Here is a 25,115-nt window from a genome sequence, read left to right on the forward strand (position 1 = left end):
TTCTAACAACGCATACGTACTTCACGCTTGTCGAAAGCGATTTTGAAACGCGGAAGTGTACACAAGTGTTTTGGAAACTGGATGCCAGCTGCGAAACAAAATTACAGCACATTCCCAGTGTTTTATCCAGACAGTGTCTCCTTTTTTCATAGAAGACATCATATACATTCCACCATTAATCTGAAATGGAAGACGACGCGCCTGTAATTTACGGTCTGGAATTTCAGGTACGTAGTTTTGCAATGTCCGACCACTCATTCATCTTCACCTGCCTCTCGTATTCACCACTATGTCAGTGGTTTACTCGTCATTGTGTATGAAAACGTGTTGCAGGCAAGAGCACTGACTGCTCAGGCGGCTGAAACGGATGCCATTCGATTTTTCGTGGGGACTCAGTCTCTGAAATTTGATAACCAGGTAAGGAAAACATGTTACACAGATGCATTTAATGTCGTTATGTTCTGTATTGTATCAGGTCTCTGTTGTTTGTGCATGCGCGGGATGTTGTCTGTTAAATATAGAACGCTAAAGTAAAGTGTTAGGTACTGTTGTCCCAATTTATACTTTGCCAATTCAAAAGTAAACCTCATTAGGCTTATACAGTCCACATCAAATCCACATAGGGCTTGATTTTATCTGCAATATACAGCTCTTAGTGAGTGCAACTATGCTGCAGTGGTCAGTACCTGTCAACTGTGGTGCATTGCCTTTTGATGCAAAAGCTTCCCAACTGTACCTGATCAGATCACATGCATCTGAACTGAATCTCAAATAGTGGAGAAGTAAGATCAGGACTGACAGAAAGTATTGTTTTGTACCGTATCTGGAGATACTGTATTGTTAGCTGCTCTCTTGAGTCCCATGACCTCTCATAAGCTATTCTTGTAGAAAGAATGGCTGACGTTTCTTGTGAGAAAATGATAAATAATAACTAAAATGTGTAATCAAGACTGACAAAGGTGCACCGCAGTGCTGAAATCTCGTTTTTATTTTTTTCATTTTTTCGTTCAAATGTACATTGTTGCTTTGTGCAGTGTGTAGGTGTGTCACTGCTTTCGCCTTGACAAAAGAGGTGCATCCTCGGCTTTGTTAATCTATCACTTCGTCCTCAGGGTGACAGAAAATACTAGGCGTTGATTCACCATGTCATGACTGATTACAATGGATCTTTATGAAATGATTCTAATAACTGGAAGGATGAAAAGCTGACACTTAATTTGCCGCATTCCCCTTTTTATTAATGTCTTATTGCTTTCATTCATTGACATTCTGGTTTTGAAAATTAAAAGCATAATTTTAGGAAATCTGGCATTTTATTAAATGGATGTTGATTTTACCAAAATGAAAATTTTATTCTGCGTTTTCACCTCAGACTACTTCAGCATAAAACATGGATAGTTTCAGTTGGGAACAAAACAATCGACTTAGTTTTTATCTGTTCAAGGCAGTGTGCAAAAAAGAAAGAAAAGAATGAGTGATGGTGCTGTAAATTTGTTATTACAAAGGGACTATCTTGTTTTTTAGCTCAGCTACAGTTCTGTCTCAGTTGATGCATTCAAGTCTCAAAGTAAATTGTCATTCTTGAAATGAAACCAATCCGTTTACTTGCCAAATATACAGATTGTGGACAGTAAATGTGCTACGTCATCAGTAACAACGGAGTCCTCATGCACAAATACAGTTGATCAAAATATCTTCCAGTTTTTGCCACGTCTGTCTCACCATGATACACCTTTGACGGCCTCCAGAATGCTTCATCTTCCATCTGCACCTCATCATTTCTCCTGAAATGTGTGTTCATTAACGTGGGTGTGTTGGTCAAGGGAGGGGGTTTCCACATGCATGCACATCTCAGAGGTCATTACACAGACAGATGACAGAGACAGTTGGCTCTAAACGGAGGAAAATAATTAGCTCTCTGAGCAAGTGAAAGAGACGTGTGCATCACGGAGCGAGCCTATTTTTTGGCAAGCATCACTATGATGCTGGGACAGTACATCACTGAATGCAGGAGGAGACGCAACACATTTTTTGTTTTTCATTTGGTGACAAGGCAAAATTTGCCAGTGAAAATGTTTTTTATTGGAATTTACCCAGGTTGCATGAGGTAACTCAAGTATTCCATTGTCAGGTTGGTTTATATGGACTGGGGAGAGGCTGCTTCTTGCCAGATCCTACACCTTTAATGGCATCAAACCCAACAGCTTTTCTCCCAACGTTGCAGTAGGTCATGCTTCATTCGCTATCAGACGTTATATTGCTAAGCAAGTGCCATTCACAGTGGATGGATGAGTGGTCCAGCACAGTAGATGGAGCAGCTGGCCGGCTCTCTTAGACCTACCGGAGCTAAAGAGGAGTTCTGCTGCAGACGTTGAGAATTTTCTTTCTAGATTTTTAAAAAACAAAATCAATTCATCACCTGGCTGCCCTGTTAACTAAGAGCCCAGCTTCAGAGGTCATTCCAAGGCACAATTTATGTCTATAAATAATATAACATACTGCACAAAAATCTATCTCTTGTCGCCTCAGCTCCCTTCTTCTCGTTCTCTTTCTCTTCAGTATTGCCAAGCTGTCGAAATTGAATATCGAATTGAAATATGTTTTGTGAAACAGCATTTCAGCATTGCAAGCTCCTGCTGTATCCATAAGCCTCCTGGCTTCTTCACCTCCCATTAACCATAATGCAGGGTGGAAATGTCTCTCTTAACTCGCTGAGAACCTCTCAAATCCCTCAGAGGCCAATCGCTGGGATGACAGACCAGAGTGTGCGTCGGCATGGCATTTAAAGCTGCTAACGAGATAAAGTGTCCAAGCCTGGCACCTCTCGCCCGCTCGCTACTCCTTGGTCCCGCTTACTGTCATCTGTGCGGCTAAAGAGCTTTAGCACAGAGGCCCCTCAAGTGGGGGAAGTGGGTGGGGGCAGAACCAGCTTGGTTTTTTTTTTTTTTTTATCCGTCCCTTACACCCTCTTCCGATTCCCCCTCCTCTCCTTCTCCTCGCCTCGATTCCGACACATAATTAAATGCACTGGGCTTGCTGCCCAAGTGGCTGAAAGCTATGAGTCACTCGCCAGGCCTAGAAGTGTGAGGGATAAATCACAAGGGGGAGGAGGACCAGAACTTCTCTCCCCTCGTACCTGGGTTCATTTAGGGGGACCCTATTACCAGGCCCTCCAATTACCCTGTCCTGCAGGCCTAAATTTATTTGTAGCGCTCCCTCGCCACCATAAAATTATAACTTTGCCTAATAATTTTTTTGCATGATGCAGTCCAACCCAAGGTTAATAGCTGGCTTGCTGACTTTGAGGCAGCTGAAGGATGCTCTGATGCACTCCCTCTCTTCTTCCTCACTCCCCTCCTCTCATCCTCTTGTTCAGGCTGTAAATGTAGTCCAGACAAGGGGGAGCGGTGGTGCCTCACAGGAGTTATTGTCCAGTGCAACCCTATTAACAGTTCCCCAAGGTGCTGTAAGCGTCTCTCTTATGGGAGAAACCAACATTAATTGTCTGATCAAACCTTGAGACCCTCACTGTTTTACTATATTGTGGTCCCTGAACTGCATTCAATCGAGGAACCTTGTGGAATGCATTTCCATGTAATGAAAAGAGCTGTGGAATGAAGTGTCTCTGCGATCAAGGCTAAAAGTTGGGCTTGTTGACTGAACTTCGATGCCCTGTGATCGTCTGTCCATTATGTTGTCTGCAACCAAAGTCAGACGTGAGGCCACAGATAAATAATTAGCTGTAATTATCATGTGGAACTCATGCAAGCGCAAAGTATTGAAGTTGAACTCCATCTGAAGGTCCGTTAAGATGGAAGTGACCTTGTGTAAAAGTTCCGGAGTTAAATTTGGCTCCGTCAAAGAACTACACGACTGCAAAAACTGCTCTCAGATTTCCATTTTCTTTTCTTGCATTTAAAACAAACCTCATGTTAAGGGTAGATGTGAGGTTAGTCATTGAAGTTGGAATATATTTGTCTATATCTTTCAGTCTTTTTTTGTTGAGTTTAGTGATTTCCTGTTTTTGTCCTGGAGGAAGGCTATGAATTGTAAAATATAATGAAATCTTGAGCAGTAAGATGAGTTTAATAAGGTCAAGGTGATGCTAAATGGCACAAATGGGGCGTAGTGATTGGGGGTTGCTGCCTCCTGGGTCTCAAACGGATCCACAAAAGGGCTGCAAAGGGTGCAGTTTTTTTTTGTCTCAATCAATCAAGGCCACACAGTTTCAACTGTCAGAAGAATGTGATCAGTTGATTGTCAGTCTGCTGCTGCTGGGACCAAAAACAAAGTGGTTTTGAGAAACTGTGTTCTGATTTTCAGAGCTCAGTAGGTGGTCAGTAAGGTCAGGTGCCAGGCTGGGTACCTTCCACTGACTGTGGACAGACTGTGGGAATGAGGTCAAATAGTTCCTTGTTTCTGTTTAGAGTTTGGTGCAGCTGTATTTACGGTCTTTTTAAAGAGCTTCAAACGTTTAAAAAAGAAAACCTTATTCATTTTTAAAGTGAAGATACTGGGTCTGGAGTCATATCTTGATGCAGTTTAAAAGAAGCACTGAATCATCTGTATTTGCTGTCGTATTTAAAAAGAGCTCTCTTTTTTCTGGAGAGTCAGAGTGAAGAGCTTTGAACTTCTGCTGGTGTGTGAAGGGAGGAGTGCGATGTTTCAACTCTTTTTTTAAACACATCTCTCCTTCCTGCCTCTCGCTTTCTTTCCAGATTCATGTCATTGACTTTGATGATGAAAATAACATCATTAATAAGAATGTCCTTCTGCACCAAGCTGGGGAGATATGGCACATCGGTGCCAGTCCTGCAGATAAAACGGTCCTTACCACCTGCTACAACAAAAGTAGGTTCTCCGACTGTTTCCTTCTGTCTTGAAATCTCTCTGAAGCATCACATTATCTGTCATGTGAGGATACTGTATTATCTTTTTCCGTGTGTGTTCCTTTCATCAACATTTTACGTCCTGCTTAGCGGTACTCATTAGGTTGAATCCACTTTTTGCTAATGAATTAACTAATTATGTGGTTTTTGTGGTGGGCTTGCCATTGGGGAATTAAATGAACTTAGAGAATTTATCAATTCTGACATGGTTAATTCAAGACCAATAATATTTTATCGATCACTAGTTCTGTCCAGACCTCCCTCCGTCCCTTTTTTGAATAAACCGAACGTTATTGGCTGCTCTTTACACACAGAAAATGCTGTTGCATTTAATTTGCAAAACACTACAGCTAAAAGTAGAATTTATTATTGTTATTTTGGTGTTGTCAGTTTCATCATATGATGGAAAGCAATTCCGTCATGTATAAGGGTGCAGTCACTCCACAGCCATTCAAGGGCATAGCTCATTGTTTTTTCACTTTATCACAACTTAAATCGTCCCCTGATACCTACTACCGATCACTATCCCAAAGACGCTCACATATCAGTCCATAAATTCTTCAGCAGCTCTTGCTATGCTATTTTCAACCTGTCATTGTTAATGTTTTGATCGTCACTTGAGTTCCCAAACGTTCCCTTCCCAAGCAACTCTGCACGCGTCCATCTCCAACCATGCTCAAGCCCAAGTCTTCCAACCGGGCCATTCTGAGGAAGCATGCCATGCTTAAGCAGGGTACACTTGCACTCCCGCTGACAGCAGAATCCAGGCTTTTCAGCACAAACGTGCTTAAGAACGGTGGTGGAAGAGCACCCAAACAAGGCTCATTTTGGTGACTTTTTTTGGGACTAAATTCTGTCATAATACGACAAAGAACATTCATATAAGTTGGGGGGTTTTTTTCAGCAAGAAGAAAGAAATGTTCTCCTGCCAAATTTAAATTCAACAAAAACAGTCTGTGTTTGCTCTTCAATCTCTTTTTTTGTCTTTTGCATCCAAATGGTCTTCAAAATCGCCCATATGAGGTGCAGCTGGTTCCCAAAGCCTCCCCGATGCTCTGGAGGTTTTTATCTTGGCACCTATTTTGCAGTATTTCCGCAAATAGGACCGGATGTAGCAGCTGTCAATCACACCTCTCGTGTGGACATCTTAAAAATGAAATTTAAACTGGTAGCTTACCACTGAAAATTAAAATTGAATTTCCATTTGATTTTATTTCAGTAATTGGTCTCATGTGAAAATTGCTTTGTGTGGTGGGAAATAATCATGGGATTTTGACACCACAAAAAAAAAAATAGAACAAAAAAAAATCTGCCTCCATGCGGTCACTAGGGTTCTCCATGCTTGAGTGAACAGAACGACAGCCACTCCAGGATTGCTGAAGTCCGGACAGCCCTCTTCATGCAGCTTGCTCCCTCCACTCTCGTGGGAATGCATGTACTGTATATGCTGTGGCCAATATGTGATATCGCAAATGGAGTCCTACATCCATATGTAAATGGTGCTTCGAGGAATACAACATGCGTTAAAAGCGTTTCCACCTCCCACAGCAGTGTGAGAGCAAAGGCGAGAAGGGAACTTTTGTTTAGCATGATTCCTTTGCTTCTTCCCCAAGAGCAGAGTTGTCTGAAAAATCAGCCTGTGGACTTGCGCCATGCTGCTTTTTAATTTGACAAATGGGCCTAATGCCAATGTTGCCCACACACTGTCAAAATCTACACTAAAAAGAAATTGGGCTTTTTTTGTCTACAATTTTCTCTCAGTGCCTTTGCCCTCTACTTTCAAACTTTTTGTCCAATTACTGAATAATTTCAGCGTTCATTTCAACAGTTCCAATTATCAGCTTCTCTTTCTTTGCTGTGCTGCAACCAGACTGGGTTAGAGTGTGTGTGTGTGTGTGTGTTGCATGTATGTAGTGAACACGTAGCGTTGATGTGTCTGTATTTTTGCGTTCGCAGCCAGTGACAGCAGGGTGGTCTCGTGTGCCGCAGTGTGGCGGATGCCCTGTGATTGGGAAACTGGTAACCACGAGTCACCTGACGACTCAGCCCACAACCCTCTATCACTGGAGCTGCTCTGTCGCCTAGACGACGGCACGCACGGCAACACTGCATGGTAGGTGTTTCACAGAGATGTGCGATGTTGCCGTTCATTAATTAGTTTCCAAAAGTTGGAGCTCACATTTGCGGCAAACACTATGAATATAATAAGTTGGAGGGAAACCTCTCGTGAGTTTTACCGATGATAACTTTTTTTCTTATCATAATGATGTCATGGGAAATTGTAATCTAGATCTTGTGCAGGTATTTGGCATCAAAATACCAGAGTAAATTTCACCTCAACTCTCATAGGAACAACGTATATCCTCGACCACACCTTAAATTGCCTATTTTTGGCATCTGTTTTGTACATTTTGAGGTTCATTTTTGACATTAACTTTCTGTTTCTGTTGGAAAACAATCAGTGTAATGCAACCCTTTGAAGAGATTGGGAGTTTAGCAGGTCCAAAATGTACCATTTTGGGAGATCTAGTTTCTTTCATTGCTAAAATGTCTTCCCTATGGATTTCAAGCTCCCAGGGCCACTTATAATGAGGTGGTGGGACAGATTTGGCCCCCGGGCCACGTGCTTGATTGGTGTCACGGGCTATCTCAATGTAGCTTTAGGTTTTATAAGATAATTTAATATGTGAAATATGAACTAGCGGGTCTGAGACTTCGAAATAAAGCTATTTGTGGAAAATATTTTACAGGATATGTTCTTATCTTCTGAATCATTTTGCTCGTCTACTTCGTTTTTTCATGTTAACAGAAAAATGTTTCATTAGTGGATATGAATGTTTGGAAAATGAATAAAGGATTTGAAATACCCAAATATAGAAATCTTCGGGTGACCCGATGCGTACTGTATCCAGAGACGGGAGATGTGAGATCAAAATGAAGTAAAGTAAAAGAGAAGAGGAGTTGCAAATGAAGAGTGCCGAGGAGAAAGATTGGATTTCTGCAACTGGCTGTTTGTATGTGGGAAGAGGGGTATGTATAGATGTGCGTCTGTGTGTGTGTGTCAGAGGGCAGGTCAAGCAAAGCTGCTGGCTAAAGATTGATGGCTCTGGGCTTCACCATCGTAACACCCCAAGAGCTATGACCCTCACAAGGGCACCACTCTGCGTGCTAGCTTGTGTGTGTGTGTGTGTGTGTGAGTGTGGAGCATTCATTCAATGCCTTCCTATGTTGTGCTCTATTGGCTTCCCTAGATGGATGGGTCTGGTCCGCTGCCCACCTCTTCCATCTTTCCAAGACACACATTATCCCCACATACACACTGTTAACGCTGCCAGCACTCCGTCGTGTGTGTGAATGTGTTGCATGTGTTTGGATACGCACATGCCGTTTCCAATTGATTTGAGGTTTGCCCGAAAATTTGTTAGTCAAATGCGCCTGCATGTGTGTGTTTGTTTGCTCACCTGACTGCATTACACTGTCACTGTTGCGTGTCTGCCCGTGTGTGTGTGTGTGTTGTCTTGTCCGGTAACAGGTTTCTAAACTGAGTTTCATTCCTTTAGTTTGCAAGTGTAAAATAATGGTGACTAAAAACGTGAATTCTTGACTTACCAGTACTTTCCTTTCCCATTTGCCCAAATTCAGAGTTTTGATTCAAAACAGTGCCCCACTGAGTTTCTAAATGATCAATCTCAGTGTCATTGTACAGTAACATTTTTAATCCAGAGGAAACAGTAGTTGCTGCACTTACAGTTTTGCACCATTATTATATTCCTAACTGCTGTGTTCTCCCTCATGTTTTTGTGTGGGAGTTGTGCCACTTAAGTGAATCAATTCCCATGGAGTCATTGAGATGACGAGAGAGAGGAAGAGCAAATAGGAGAGGCAACAAAGTTGATTTCCTTAAGTGCTACATAAAATGAGTGTACAGTCTTCTGTGTCTAGCCTTGTGTGTTTAAGGCACAAAGAAAGTGGAGATCAGTTTTGGTCATCATTCACATAGAGACACTTAAATGAAGCAAAGATTTTGTGATGTAAATTACATCATTACTTGTCAACTTACTTCGGTGTAAGAAAGTTACATTATTATTATTATTTATTACTCAGAGCACTTGATAATTTACACATGGCATAGTTATTGCAGTTATAATACATTTACACTTCAGTTTTTATGTCATTTTCAACATAAATATGTTGATTTTTCTTATTTAGTTATTTTCTATGGTATAATTTTTAAAACAAATATTCAAGATAAAAATTGAAGTAAAATGTTTGCTGAGTTTCATTTATTATTGTTTAATTAAAAGCACAAAACATCAAGTAATGGAAATAGGTGTTAACTTATATATATTCATATATTTGTGTATTTAGTTCCTTGCAGCTGAAAAATTATTTATGTAAATGTAAACATATTTCGAGATGTATTTCCTCTATGTCTCTATGTACAATAGAAATATGTGGAGAATGGGAGGTGTGGCGTGAGTCTCACACCAATCGCGGTACAGTTGATAGTCCTAACTCTGTGGCTCTAAAATATGAATCTGTCAGTCTGGGCTTTCTGTTGTTTACTTTTTTACTCTGTGTAATTAGCTCATATTGTGACCATTTATTTCCTGCCCTGTAGCCTCTTCAAATGATGCTTGATCCTGAGTATGTTCAGATGTTTAGAAGCCCGAACACGGAGAAAGTGTCCTGGCACCAGTGATCAGCTCACAAAGAGCGGCAAAAACAAGACAGGAAGCAGACAAAGTGCATTGATCTTGTTAAGAGAAAGAAAATTAGGACCCAGTATTAGAAAGGTTGGTGGCTCTGAGACATAGTAAGAGCGGCAGAAATCAGACATTTAATTTTCCTAATGCAAGCTCGTAATATTTTAATGCGGTACTTCCTTATTTCAGCCAAAATTACATCAGTGGGCGATTTATTGTGTTTTGCCTGCGGCTACAAGGATCCAGCTGAGATGAGCTTCAGAGGTCTGATAACTTCACTCTTCTAGAACAACACATCACACGTTTGCTTATTAATTATTGTATTATTTTTAGCCCCTACTCACATATCACCTGAGGCGGCCACAAACAGATTTATGAAACTATTTTTAACGCTTGCAGAACATTCCAAAAGACCTGATCTCACAAGATACAGTAGGACTTTCAGACTTATGCTACAATGTTACATTAAATTATATTGCTTTTTTTCTTTATTTGCATGCAAACTTTTTTTTTTTCATAAGTTCTCGTGCCAGACGTTCACTACCTGTATAGGTTAAATTGTTGATTCGCAGTATTATGCATTCTGATCCTGTTGCCCCACGATCGTACTTTTTGTCTGTTTATTATTTTCGTCTGTATTTTTTTAGCATGTATCCATTCTTACACATACCCATATATTTAATTTGAAGTTCAGACTCGAGAGGAATCCTTGTCGGAGGGCTGAACCATAAAGATCAGCTCATGTAAATCGGTGATTATAGTTCTCTGTGAGAAAGTGGCGGAATATAATGTTGAGTATGGAGATGAGGTCCTTCCCAAAGTCAGAAAAGTTCACTTATCTAATGAGTTTTGTTCACGGAAGAGCGAAGGAAGAAGCGTGAGATTTACAGACCAGTCGGTCGTGAAGACAAAGTAAGGCACTCAAGTTGACTTTATCCATGTTTCCACTCTCAGTTGTGGTCATGAGCTTTGGGTATTAGCTGAAAATAAATTATTCAAGCAGCCAAAATTTGTGTCTGTCAGAGAGGTACTTGAGTCTTGTACACCAAAAGACCTAGAGACGTAGAGAAGCAAATATATGCGACAAGCTGTCGGACCACAATAAGGGAGTGAGGGATGAGATGTTTGAGGCAACAGGGTCACAGAGGCAGCATGTTTAAAGCAAGACATTTGTTGCATCAAACACAGAAGTTTAAAAATTTGAACTCATTCGCGGAGCACTAGCCAATCAGAGTTCAGATTCTAACAACAAAGTATGCAGGAATTCACGACTGAACGTGGCCATAGCCCCCCTTTTTTTGCCAACGGCAACAACTGAAGAGCTCTGCCATCCAGATGGGGTTTAAACTGGAACAGGTGCTGGCATCTTGTCAGGATTCCAGGCAAGTCCAACTGATAAAAGGCCCAGCAGCTGGCACCTTGGAAGGGCCCCACTATGTCCCACATGAGTGTCAGAGGTGGTTTCCAGGCAACTCTGGGCCTCCTCACCTCTGCTGCTGCCCCTGCAACCTCAGAAAATTGATGGTCTTCAGGCGCCTCCTGTATATAATGCAGCTTTGACATCACTTCATGCTATAAACTAATATACACTCGAGAGAATTGGCCTTCACCGTGAAAAACACAGATGTAGCCGATGAAACAAAGAAATGAAGAAGGTAACCAGCAAGTGTTGTCAGAGGTAAAGATATCAAGGACTGCTATAAGCTGTGCTTTATAGCGCCGTTAATTAGCTGTTACTGTTAAGATACATTTGAAAATCCAGAAGGTGGAGGATGTCTTAGCAGGTTCTTTGATGATGTGTGGGAAACATGAATGAATATAGCCAATTATGAGATGTGTGGCGGGGTCTGACCACTTCACATTAAAGGGGTTAGTCATTAATAAGGGTTTTCAGGTGCTGCATTCTGGTGTTTCTCCATTCATTCCATTGAGAGGTGATTTGCATGCAGTTTGAGTTCTTAACCTGGTTCAGTGGAGAGAGTTAGGTACGGAACCGAACAAAGAGAATGTGAAAAACTTGATCTATTTCAACATGTTTGTGGAAAACTAGTATCAGATTTGTTTGCTTCTATACTTGAAGGCAAATGTATTGAATGATCAACATGTCTTTTCACTTGGCCCTGGGTGAAGCCAGTCACATGGGGTATGAAGTATTTACACATATGCAATTTTCCTTTGTGTGTCACTGTAATTGACTTTGATACTCATGCAAATTCAACTGAGTATTTCATGCTGCATGGCAGTATAACATCCTGCCAGGATGGTATGGACATTGAACTTTTTTATTTAAAATCTGGATCTGCATTTCACGGCTTGAAAATAGGTATAATAAAAATAGGAACTAACACCTTTTTTTCAGTGGTGAAATTCAACTTTAATTCACATCTTTTTTGCTCCGAACGTCTTGATGCCTGTGTCTGACTTTAACTTTCTGCTAGAATAATCATTGCAGTGCTGTCTTAATTCGCCAATGACATGCTGCTCCTGTAGAGGGCAGTAAAAGCTGCCACAACACTTCCATAGATATATAGCCTCTATAAACACTTTAAGCCCTCCCCTGCTACATTACTCCACTGCCAAATTCCTATGCAGCCTCCCTTTCTCTAAACTTTGTGAATAACATGCAAACTTCATTTTCCCTCCTATTGGACTAAGACACTTTGTTTTTGCTTCGATTAACTTACGGGAGCCAACTGATGTTGATATCATGTGAATGTTCTTTGTGAATAAAAGTAGTTTGATGACTAGAGAGTGGAGTGACTGGTGAGGACTTCTTAAGTGAGCCACCTTTCCTATTCTACTGTATGTAACATTTAGCTTTTTGTAAGATCTCTTGCATTTCATCTACAAATCGATAAGGTATACTCTATTCATGAGGCTCTTTTCTCACCTAAACAAAAGGTAAAACCAAACAATAGTAAGCTATGAGCAAGACAGTCTCTCCCTGGGAATTATGGTGCAACTGTTTAAACTCCTGAGGTCCAAGTTTAGTCCGGTCTCTTAAGGGTTGGGCACAGAATACATACTTTAAGTACAGTGCGCTGAGGAGTGAAAACTCCTTGGAGCATGTGGCGAGGAATCAATACTCTACACAAAGTAGTATACAGGGAGGAATCAAAGTAAATGTGCTGCAGAAGCCAGCATTTCTTTAATACCTGTGAGGCCAGCCAGCATCCCACTGCTGTGTCTGAAAACTGGATTGACAGAATTGGAGTGCAACCTTCTTCAGCAAGGTCTGTTCGCTACCTGTCACCAGCGATGGGTGAAATTTGGTTAACTTTTGAAAGTTTTTCTTTTTTTTTTTTTTTGCTTATTTCTTGTAACTTTTGGGGATAGAAGTCTGTCAAGACTGAATGAATGAGTCCCTGCGGTCGATTGTAAGCACTGAACATGTGATCAGCACTTCATTAAATCTCTTCTGTCATTGTGCTTGTGTACCTACAGTGCCCTCTGGGAGCCCATGGGAGACGGCAAGCGTGTGATCTCACTGGCCGATAACCACGCTCTGCTCTGGGACCTGCAGGAGAGCTCCACACAGGCCAAAGTAAGAAAGCGCATTCACAAATCTGTGCCGCCCGTACGCACACGACACACATTGTGACACAATAGCAGAGTCATTATTTTGATAACCATATTGGTGTTGCTATCTCACGCACACATCCGCGCTTCTCTGTGCCGACATCGGGGTGCACTATTCGAATCATTTTGCTTGTCCCTCAGTGGGAGCTGTTTATACACAAACACATAGACGTTTTTACAAATGGACTTTTACAAAGTCAATAACAGGCAATTTTGGGGGGATATTTTGTTGGAATCTGTCACAATGTTATGCCCATAAACACATTTTGGTTCCGCCATCTGACATTCCCAGTGGGTCTTTTTTATTTTATTTTATTTTATTTTATTTTATTTTATTTTATCAATGTATAGCACTTGCTCATTTGTCTTTTAAGGTCTTATGTCTCATTGTATGCCATTAAGAATCAGTTTGGCAACTATGAACTGATTTATGATTGACACAAGATGAAAAATGCCATTGGGCTAAACTGAAATAAATGTTTTTTCTTGCCTTTTTTGCATCTACATGGTATTCGGTATCAATGACGGCAACTAGCTTTTATCCATTTTTTAAATGCATGTAAATGGAATTTTTACTTTTCCGAAAAAAACCTTTGAGATATTCACTTTATTCTACTGTAACATTTAGTAGACAAATATTTGTGTGTGCCTTAACCTTTGCTTTTAAGGGTGAAACTTACTGCGAAACCAAACAGAATGACTTTTCCAGCTAGAGTTTAAAGAGTGAGTGTGAAGGTGGTCCAACAGTAGGAGGAGGGGGGAGGAGAAAGTCAGGGTATCTACTGATTGGAAAGAGTTTGGGGGATGTAAATGTGATGTAAGGTTGGGAAAAGAGAGAGGGGTTGATGAAGAGAAACGGATGAGGAGAAAGAGGAGAGGAACTTGGCAGTAAAGACAAATTCAGCAGGGCTGATGAGAATGCTAATCTCTCCCCCCTCCTCCCTCTTTCTATACTGCTTTTGACTTCCTGCTCTCTCCATCTGACGGAGGGTGATGTCTTCATCTCAAGCTGTGTCCAGCTGCAGCACGGACATCTCTTTCTCTGTCTTCCTCTCACTTTCTTCTAAGTCCCTTAGCTGGATTAGTGTGTGCACGCATATATAAGAGTGGATCATGGACGTAATTGTACCAATGCGCCCCGTGTGAAGGAGGATTTGTGTGTTTATGTGTGGCTGCATGTGCAAGGCTCATCAATTGGAATCACTGGTGGAATTGAACAAGCGCAGCGCTCCGGCTCCAGAGCTCTCCCACCTACCTTGTCCTGCACATCTGCTCACACACACGAACAGGCGCTCTCGTGCGCGGTCTGCAGGAAGCATGAACGCATGGTGATTTGACAGATAGCTTTGCATTAGTGCCACTTTCGCCCCAAATGAATGTATCCCCCTGTGTTGCGTGTACTGCCTTGTTAGGGTGTCTAATTTTGTTAGCGCACTAATAAAACTGGGAATCTGGGATGCACAAAGATTAGGCTGCGATATTGCAGCAGGAGTTCCGCCACCAAGGATTTGAGCCAAGCTTGTCGTCCACTGGATTTTATGTAGATACAGTATGCTCTAGTATGTAGCATCTAGCATGTATGATCTAGAATGCATCAACAGATAACAAGGAAATGTGGATATAAACAATCATAATATGGTGTCATTATTAATCGACAAAAGTCACAAAACAAAAAAATCATGTGAATTTCTTGTTGAATTCTTCCCAAGAACTCATGTCATGACTGAGATATTTATGGATTCTCTCTTAGAAGTATTGAAGTCCAGATATTTCTATCTTATTTTCTACTGATTAAGGAGACAAATTGTGGAAATATGTTTTCAAAAATACTTTTGGAGCTTGGTAATTATTATCCCAAAGAAATGTTGAAGAACAAAATGTTTTTGTTGTTGTAATATGCCAATGTGAGCTCATGATTATGTACCGATGAATTGCAATGCAGAGCATATCGCTTCACACTTGAGACACCGTCATGTTCCCTGTATATGTTGTTGGGTTTTGCTGTCGATTTTTGCCACACCATTATGAAGTTCGTTTTAATATTTACGGAATATGCAATGGCCATATATTGAGTAGTAGTAGTATTGAGCCACAAGGTTTTCTTATACAAGTGGGAGAAATCAGGCATGTTTGAATCATTTCGACGGATTCCAAAAATTCAGGAAAAATCAAGAAATAAATACATTTACAAACATATTGAAAATCTGCCCCGCTCAGTACTTCTACTTGTATGTCTGTATTTTTCTTTTTTTTTTTTTTTAGTTGATTGTCTTCTTAAAATATTTTTTACCTTAAAATTAGAATTACAAACGTTTAATAAAATGCATTATTGAGAAACAAGTCTCAAGGACAGAGGAGGGCAGTTGTTTTGTAGGTGTGTTGGTTTTATTGATTTCTTTTTTTTTTTTATTAGAAAAAAATAGTAATAATATATAAATAAGTATAACTTAAGAGGGGTACCTCAATAAACAGCAACCAGTCTTTGACAAAACATTTTTCACTGCGAGTATCGGGTGGGATTGTCTTCATTACTCCATGTCCCTGGCTTGTCGTAATGAGGGTTGGCGAATGAATGGAGTGAAGTGTCATGTTTGTGTCTGAATTTTAATATAGGAATTCTTCCAACATGATGCAGTCTTTAAAAAACCTTTTTTTGTCTATTGACATTCTCTTTCCTGCAGTTTCTAAAAACACATTTCTCTCTTTCCTCTCTGATCTTCCTCTTTTGTCTTATTGAATAAATTTACTTCTTGATGCTTGTGCAAAGGTCCTTCTTTAAAAACATGCCGCTCAAGTGTTCCTCACTTGTGAGTCTCTTTGGTGAAGACATCTGCCAATTGAGAGATTTCATTCAAATTTACACTCGGAAGTCGTCTTTCTTCTTCATTACTTTTATGAATATGAATTAAAAACATTATTTGTCTGTAATCTTTCCTTAAGTGGAAACATTTAAGGCACTTGTGGAGATGCCTTTGTGGGGAATTTCAAGATCTCTTTTCAGTATTTAAGTCTATTTCCATGCCTTAGAGATGCAATGTGGTTCTTGAAAGCTTTCAGAGCAACAAGGCTGTTTTTAACAAGCAGCTCAGTCATAAGTATGCCCTTTTAATTCATATTGGTCGTAGATTTGACTTGAACTCACATCGGCCATGGAGCAGAAGTGGCCATCCCAACCTATTTTAGGCATGTTTTACAGGTTACTGACAAACAACACACGAAGTCCATTGTTTCGTGTTAAAGGCACCCTACTGTGTTCTTTTTTTTTTTCTTCGGTAATTGAATCTCTGTTAATAGAAAGGAAAAGGCCCTGTATTGGCAAGTATCATACGATGAATATGTTTCCCAATACAGGAGTGCCGATACGATACATTGCGATATATTATATTAAATTCATCAATATATTGTCGCAGTTGTTTACAAGAGCCATCACTTTAAGGAGGAAAAATCTGATAATGCAGAAAATCTTATTAGTAATAAACATGTCACAAATGCTGCAGCATATCAGATGTACATATCAACATAGTCAACTTAAAATATTGAGACAATATCGCACAATCAATAATTGTGATATTACTACGACTACTACAACTGTTAATAAAGTAGCTTTGAATCAACAATATTTAAAATTTTAAAGGCTTGTATTTACCAAGTTATATTTAGTGGTCGAAATATTCTATATTACGCTACAAAGATGGCCGACGTGCCATGCCCATTACTTACTTCTGGTTTGAACTGATCTAATATATGAATCATGAAGCAGCTGAAACAAACCTTGGTAATAAAGTGACTGTGGTATCATCTCAATAAAAGACGTTTGTTGCTATATTTTGACTTGCGGACAGCCTAAAAGTTCACATGCGCAACCAAAATCAATTGGTCTATTGAACAAATCAATTTAGTCTTTTTAACGTGGCACATGCTGAGGTTTTCAGTAGGTTTGAACTGACTTAACTGCCATGGATAGACATAATGGGTGACATTGGTGGCTAAAGATTTGGATTCCAGCATCTCAGCAAATTGTTTCTAATCCTAAAGTTAGATGGAGTGAAATCCTTGCTTAATATGAGGTAGTATTTTGAGTTTTTGAAATAGATGTGAGAAGTTTTGAGGTATCTCTTTGTCACAAGGAGCAAGTGTAGTATCCATCTGGAAGTTGAACCCATTCCTACGTTCAGTTTTAGCAACACATTTTCATCTCTGAAGTGTATCTTTTCCTGACTTTAGCAAGGGGTTAAACATGATGGGTGATGTTTTACCTCATACTTTTAGAACCTGTCATATCTCTAAATATTAGGTTCTCTAACATTCCCTACTCACCAACGTCGGTTCTAGTAACGGTAGTTGCATGTATTGAGTCGTAAACAGTTGTAGCAACAGAACTTTGCTCCCCAAAGCCTTTAAGTGGATGTTAAGTTTTGCCCACGCACTTGTGAGGCATCCTTGACACAGCAAGTGGAATCAACCACTGGGCACACTTCCTCATCTGCTCCTGACTTGGTATAAATCGCTGCCTTTCCTCGTACCAACAATTCAAATTCCTGGTTTTGTTGGTTAAACTATGCCTCTGCTCAAAGCTTCTTCACTTATACTGTATTTGAATATCGAACCTCTCTTTCTTTCCACCTCCTTTGTTGATCCCTTTATCTCTCTTCTGTCTGTTTCCCTCCGTCTCTCGCCTTATTTTTCATCCGTCACTGTTAAAATAATGACCAGGCAATCAATGATCCCTGCGCCCCAGTCAGAGATTAGAGAGAGACTGTTGAAGTGATGAGAATTCTGATCAGGAGATGCGGTGAAGGAAGCAGAATGTGACCTGTTGTTTTTTTTCCCTCGGATGCATCACAGTTTAAAGCTAAGGTAATGCTTTCCAAAGACAGCGTGTATGATTAATTTGAAGTTGTTTTTAAAACGGGCTGATCAAGTGATGCGCTTTCAAATTCAGAACCCTTGAAGTGTTTTGTCTTAGATTTCACCTTTGTCGCTTCTGTGAGGTGTACATAGCAACTTTGACAAACCATGGACAAAACAAGGAAGCAGGCGTGTTAACATGAAGTCTCCAGTGATGCTGCGACATTTTTCAGAGGGATGTTTTGGTGTTGATCTCCTGGAGGCATTGGGGTAAATGAGATTGTCTGTATAAGAGGGTTGCTTTTGACTCACAGGTTAAGGTTAATAACAAACGTTGCATGCGCTAAGTGAAGGCAATGGTCAGATAGGTGCTGACTCAGTACTGTAGAACAATGTTTTTCAACCTTTTTAAACTGCGGCACACTTCATTCATTGAAAAAAAGTCCTGAGGCACACCACCAATAGTACCTTGGCCAAAGCGCAATTGTGCTTAGTCGAAAGTCCTGTAGAAAATCCCTTTTAATTTGCGAAAAATTGTAGCTACTGACATGCGATTTTGACATGTTATTTGCAGACACAATGAAAAGGTATTGGTTTAAAAATGTTTCCAGAAAGGGGTGGGCAATATGGCTAAAATACGCCATGATTTAATTGTTTATTTAAAATGTCTTGATTTCATTCTATTATGAGGAATCTCCAGACATATCTTTAACATTTTTTTGCCTCAGCTTGCTTCATAACAACAATGATTCTTTCTCTCTTCACATTGTGGAGTACATTTATTTGGCTCTGCATTTCACTTTTACTTGAAACCGCAAAGGAAACTTTGACAGTCTACAAGTGTCGATAAAGTTTTGAAGGGAGATGTCACGTTAGGTCTGTGGCGCAGACTGTCTTTGGTGTTGCAGGTCCGACACACCTGACAGTCTGCCACGGCACACTAGTGTGCTGTGACGCACAGGTTGAAAAACACTGCTGTAGAACACCCCCGACTCCTCCGTTCCAGTCGTATTAGTCGTTGAAAAGTCCGCACAAATGTGTTATTAAATCCTCTGTATGTCTGCGATCCATTCGGGAGCTTGCTCTGATTCAAGATGTCATTACTCTGCAGGTCTCGAGCACTGCGACGCTCGAGGGCAAAGGTCAGCTCAAATTCACGTCCGGCAAGTGGAGCCCACATCACAGCTGCAGCCAGCTAGCCACAGCCAATGACACGGCAATAAGAGGTTGGGACCTCCGCACCATGAGGTGAGATTTGTTTTTTTTCATCTGTTATAATCCTTTGTTGTATATTTATAAAGTTATAGTTATATATTAATTTATGTAAGTGAGGCACTTTTCCTGCTAACACTGTCGCATACTATTAAGCTTAGTTTAACTTACTCACCTGTCCTCTTAAAGGGAATTTAAATCCGACAGAAATGAATCATTTGGGATTCAGGCAAATCACACTCCAGGAGCTTAGCCCTTTTTTGAATGTTTACATGTCATTACAAGTTTAAGCAGTAGCCCTGGTGTGCATTTGATTTGACTCATCGTGTTGAATTTTAGCAGGACTTTTTTCTGGATATATCCTCAACGTTATTTTATTAGTGTCTCACCCTCTCTTGCATCCATTTGAGGCCTGGATCTGTGTTGAATATGACCCATTCACAGTCCGGTCTTCATCCAGTTTTGGGTTGACTTCTGTGTGTGTTTGTGTGCACCATGTGTTCCCTACCGACGACTCAAGACGTGCCCCTGTCTGTGGCCCTATGTTGGCTCCTCATCACCTTGTCATGAAAATGATTATTAAACTAGTCAAAATTGTCACATTTTCAACCAGACCGAAAAATGATAACCTGGTAGTTTCTTTCACAAAGTTAATCTGACTTGACTGGCGTTGTCAATATTTCATTTGTTGCCTACAGCACTTTGGTCAAAATAATGTTTTTTAATTCCGCAATACCACTTAATTTTTAATCTCTGTTCATTCTCTATTTTATTGAAGTTTATAAATATGAAGAATCCTGTCAGAGTTTGGTCCAAAATGCAGTTGATTCAGTCGGTGTCCCCAGTGACATGTTTTGTTTGGGCTTGAGGAGGAGTTTGGGACCAGACCACTAATGTTCCTGTTTGACATGGAGCGTGTGTAGCCCCGCACATTAACCTTCTAACCACAGGTTATCAGGGACGCGTACTGAAGCCTCCAGCTGTGTGTGCGTCTGCACCCGCGCGTGTGTGTTTGTGTTTGCCGAGCTCATGATGATGAAGGTCAGTGTTTGCTCGCGCAGGCTTCGGTGAAGAAATAATATTCACCATGCTATCAATCGCCATGATAACAGTTAGAGTGGCGCCGAGATGGAGAGGAGCGGTGTGCGGCAGAGAGACGGATGAGGGAAGCAAGAGAGAGAGAGAGAGAGAATATTTACAAGATGTGTATCGCAAGCCCAGATAAGATGATGAATCATTGATATCACTCCTCGTCAGGCCATAACAAATTCAACAGTTCCTGCGCGCTACGTTTTAGATGTTCAATGCTAACGCTGTGCTTTTAGAGATGCAGCGCCGCTGTTTTGGCCACATGGGAAGTGCAGGGATTGTTAGAGAAGATTAAAACGTCCTGTGATCACCCCCTGACCCTTCTGTGACCAGTGTAGTCAAACGGAGAGCCGGAATCAGGACTTTGCAAGTCATGGTCACTTTAAGCATCATATATTTCTGTCCCATACGAGCCTAAAATGTGGCACCCCATTTGTGTCGGTATGAATGGTGTCTCTGTGCGTCGATAAGACAACTTTAGTTTTCCCAATGACGACACTTCGTGGTGGCCAAGACACCTGCCATGTGCTTACCATTCCTTCTGTCGACCTCTAAAGAGTCCCGGGAGGACAATATATGAAAATGTTTGGAGCACTCAGCCCTGCATTGTCTTGCTTCCTTCTTCCCTTTCCTGTTCCTCTGGTATTATTTTTCTTTCTCCTCGCCACTCTTGTCTCCTCCCAAAGTCCCGGGGCTCATCAGCCCAAACATGGCTGCCCTACTGAGAATAAGGACAGGGAGAACAGCCCAGCAGCCGCCGCCTCTAGTTTAGTTATCTAACACCCCGGAGAGGAGCGCGGTATCTACAGCACCTCGTCTCCCAGACGCACAGAGCTTTCAAAAGAAAAATACAAAGATAACGCTGCTTATAAAACATATATGGATCCTGTTCTAGTTTGTACTGATGTAATATGCAGCATTATGTAAATTATGGAAACACTCCGCTCAGATATTGGGGACAGGAAAGCGATGTTGAATGGAAAATCCTGACACATTTTCACTTCTGTTCAGCTGGTGATTTTTAAAGCACCTATTCTAATTCTGTTTCATTATTTAAAATGTCGCTCCCTGCTGAACACCCATTGAGATATGTACATTTTTTTTCACTGTCTTTTTTTATGAAAGCCTTTTGTGGCTGATCTCAAATTTTGTGTGTGCAATAGGTCATTAAAATGTGGGATTATTTTGAACAAAGAACAGAATAATGGCGAGCTTGCAGCATTGTATTCCTCAGTTTATTGAGCCGAGCGTTTGCTTTTCAAGTTATTCTTATGTGTACCATTGACACTGAAGCATCCAGTAATATTAGGAACAAAAGCATCAGAACTGCACAAACAACAGTGAATATGATTTAATAAATATAATATTTTTTTAAAAACATAAGTAATCAAATGATGAACATATTCGAATTAAAAGTTGTACAAAAATGTACATGAAATGAAAGTATGATTAACAAAACATTTTCTCTCGAGAATTTTTAATGGACAAGAAATGTCTGCGGAACTGCAAAACCACCGAACACCAACGGGCCGCCAACAATGAAAAAGCATGCGATTCTTGCTTTAATGCAACTCAGCTAAACCACAACAAAAAAAAAAACTCAGTTTATCTTTGCAAAACGCTTAGCTGGGGATCATATTCTAAGCATAGATGAACTCTCCATGCTGCTGTAGAACCCTGAAAAAGAAAGGTAAGACCGAGTCAAAAAATGCCTTTGTCATGACATTGGTTTGACATGACATTCATTTTGAATTTGAAAGCACAATGTTTGTTGCTCCACCAATTCTCACTCCCAACACGTCAAATAGCGGCTGTCTTCAAGTGACTGTTGGGTCCTACGGTGGTGCAGAAGTTATTCTTATACAGTATGGAGACAGTTGGCGTTTAAGAAAGATGGAGGTTGGGGTTAGGTAAGCTATGGGATGGTCGTCCTTTCACTTCAGTCAGTGAGAATGGCTTGTGTGGTTGTCTATTAATTTGCTTTAAAAAAAATGGTTAAAGGTTCAGATCTTCAATATTGTGAAAAAAAGAACAAAGAAAATTATGACTTGGAATAAAGATGTATTTGAAAATAATAGAAAATAAACTCTAATAAAGAGTAATTGGCCGTAAATTTCAACATTTAATGTTCAAGGTTGAGTAACCTATATTGAGTAACCTATTTTTTTCCTCTGTTCATGTAAGATTGTGTAGTATGTATGTAGAAAGAGTGACAGACATGATTTTTTTATTATTCTTCTCATAGAAATAAATTTGTTTAAGGAGCTGCATGCGCAATATGGTGCTGCTCCCGTAACAATCGGGTCCTTCAGATAATGCTATTCTCCCTGAGAGCCATGGCTTGGTATTTGCCAGCGGGCAGACAGCTCTGTCAGTGTGAGGGAGGGTTTGGTTGTGCAGCAGCATTAGGGAGGTTCTTATTTGCTGCACGTCTGCGCTTCCTTCTGGACAGACACAACGGACCACCGTGAGGCAGGCTCATACATACACCTACACAAACACACACAGCTGTATGATAGAAGTCAAGCCTGAGGCCATATCAAGCTCTGTATGTTGAATACTGAAAAGCAGAGCTGCAAAATGCATTGTCTGATGCATCTTCTGCTTCCTATGTTTTCAAGAAAGAAACTGACTCGCTTATAGACATATAATATTCTTCTTAACCCCAATTGTCCGTCAGAACAAAGAGGCTACGAATCTCTGCTTCCAGCCTCACCGTAAACATCTAGCACCATAATTTTGGTGGTGCCTCCATACGCCACAATGATGGGGTACCCAAGGTAAACCATTATTCAGGAGACTCTTTCATCATATTTCATTCACATATTCAAATGCAGAATCATTATGCAGTGCAAGTGCCGGCCATTAGAATTTCCATTTTTCACATTTAAATATAGGCCATTATGCAAAGGGAGTCATCTGCTTTTTGAAATAGTGGTGTTGGTAAGGTGGTGTTGATTTGAGGCTGACCTTCTGAACCCTGCTTCTGTCGAAATCTATCATCCGTAACCTTTCCACATGCTCTCAGTCTCTCCCTTTGATTAGACGTGAACAAACTTACATCATGGTTTATTTATGATGCATGCCTTGGCAAAAAGCCAGATGATCGCCTTTACCTTTGAAATGATGGCCATTTTTATGGCAAGTGTCGCTCACATTTCTTCATGATTGTGGCATAGTACGCTACAAGCTTCCTCCATTCATTATGTTGGTCAGCAATATTTTAAAGATGAACACTGCTGTAGAGAATTCAACATCACTTTGTGAAGTTGTGTAGTAAATATGGTGGGGTTTTTTTCTGATTCCAGATGGTTTTGTCCTGTGCTTCACTAGCTGAAGCCTTGACTAGAGATCGAAGTTAAAGACTAAACTAGCCATATGAGATGTCAATGTGTCCTGACAAACACCGAACACCATTGCGCCACCTGCAAATTTGATGTATCAAGTCTATTTTTGAGAGGGAATATGAACGTCACAAATGTTGCTTCCAAAAGAAAAGAAACTTATTGCATTGCCAAGATTGTCACCTGTGGAACACAAACGGACATCTCATGTCGGTGCACCAACCAGGATTATTGTCAGATAATTTGGGTGTCATCATTCTGAAACTTGATCCATCCATCCACAAGGCATCGTTTTGCTTGACGCACACTTTTGATGGAGGGATGGACGCCAATATTTGCACCTGCTATCATCCAATCCAGTCACCCCTTACCAAGATCGAGCCATTCTTCTGCACCATTTTCAGTATATATGTTTATTTGTATATATCTGAAGTGCTCCAACTGTTTGTCATGGTGTCACTACATTCTTCAGTACGTTGTTTCCCTCGATCATCAGCATCATCGTGTGCACTCATTCCAGCAAGGCAATGCTTGTCCACACACTGCTTGTGTTTCCACACAGTACCTGGAAAACATTTAGGTAGCATCTTTTCATGCCCAGCCGCATCTGATCTTCATGGTTTAATGGATTGGTTTTGGCTCAAATACTTTACTTATATTTATACCAAATATTCTACTGATATTTGTGAAATTGTTACGTACTTGTTTCCGGTCAGGTAAACACCCCCCAAAACTCCAACTCCAACAATAAGTAAATTCCATAAGCTCTATGGGAGTTTTACTTATTGTATCCTGGATTTTTGTGGGAGTGTTTACCTGACCGGAATCAGGTCTGTAACAATTACCCAAAAGAAAAGATGCTGCTTTAGTGTGGTGACAAGAAACAGAGGAACAAATGATGAAGAGCCCTTATGTCCGCCTGGTGTCCAGTCGTGGCAAATACTGCCTGTTTACTCTGCATGCTCTAGCTAATCCACACATGTTGCGTCTTTAATGGAGGTCAGTTTATTTGGTGTACTCTACCTCACTCAGTCATGACTGCTGAACGAAACACAATGCTTGCTCTGAGGTTTGCTATATTGGGTTTTAACGTCACAGCTTATACCAGTGTTGACATCAGTGTCTTTCAAAGAGATCCCATGGTTTCAAGTGGAATTTAAGAGCTTAAAATATATTTGTGTTCTATTACAATGAGTCCTCGTCTCCCAGAATTACCACCACGACTCAACGTTGGCCAGGTCTCTCAACAAGATGGAGACATTTATATCAACACGAAACCTCACCATTTGATTCCTTGTGATTTACCTGTGACTTAAAATATCTGCTAAATGCAGATACACGACTGCAGTTTTAAGATTAGAACATGTACACGGCGCGACACTTTTTTACGTCCCCTTGACCTTGGTTTGTGCTAATCCGGAGACATTCGATAAAAATTTGGGTCCAAA

General features: G+C 40.5%; 1 protein-coding gene across 2 annotated transcripts in view; it reads left to right on the forward strand.

The window, feature by feature from the left end:
• Window positions 1–46: 46 nt before the first annotated feature.
• The window catches only part of eipr1 (EARP complex and GARP complex interacting protein 1), a 35,951-nt gene continuing 10,882 nt past the window's right edge, over window positions 47–25,115 (forward strand). Inside the window, exons 1-6 of one of the 2 annotated variants that reach the window (XM_053845994.1) lie at window positions 47–227; window positions 334–417; window positions 4,719–4,851; window positions 6,846–7,002; window positions 13,040–13,139; window positions 19,134–19,270. In XM_053845994.1, coding sequence (XP_053701969.1) covers window positions 186–227; window positions 334–417; window positions 4,719–4,851; window positions 6,846–7,002; window positions 13,040–13,139; window positions 19,134–19,270 — 653 coding nt within the window. In that variant the 5' untranslated portion in view covers window positions 47–185. Of the gene's footprint in view, window positions 228–333; window positions 418–4,718; window positions 4,852–6,845; window positions 7,003–7,801; window positions 7,920–13,039; window positions 13,140–19,133; window positions 19,271–25,115 lie in introns of those variants that run through there. The other variant, XM_053845995.1, reaches the window with a different exon arrangement.

This window comes from Synchiropus splendidus, chromosome 16 (genome assembly GCF_027744825.2).
Source record: "Synchiropus splendidus isolate RoL2022-P1 chromosome 16, RoL_Sspl_1.0, whole genome shotgun sequence".
Taxonomy (NCBI): Eukaryota; Metazoa; Chordata; class Actinopteri; order Syngnathiformes; family Callionymidae; genus Synchiropus; species Synchiropus splendidus.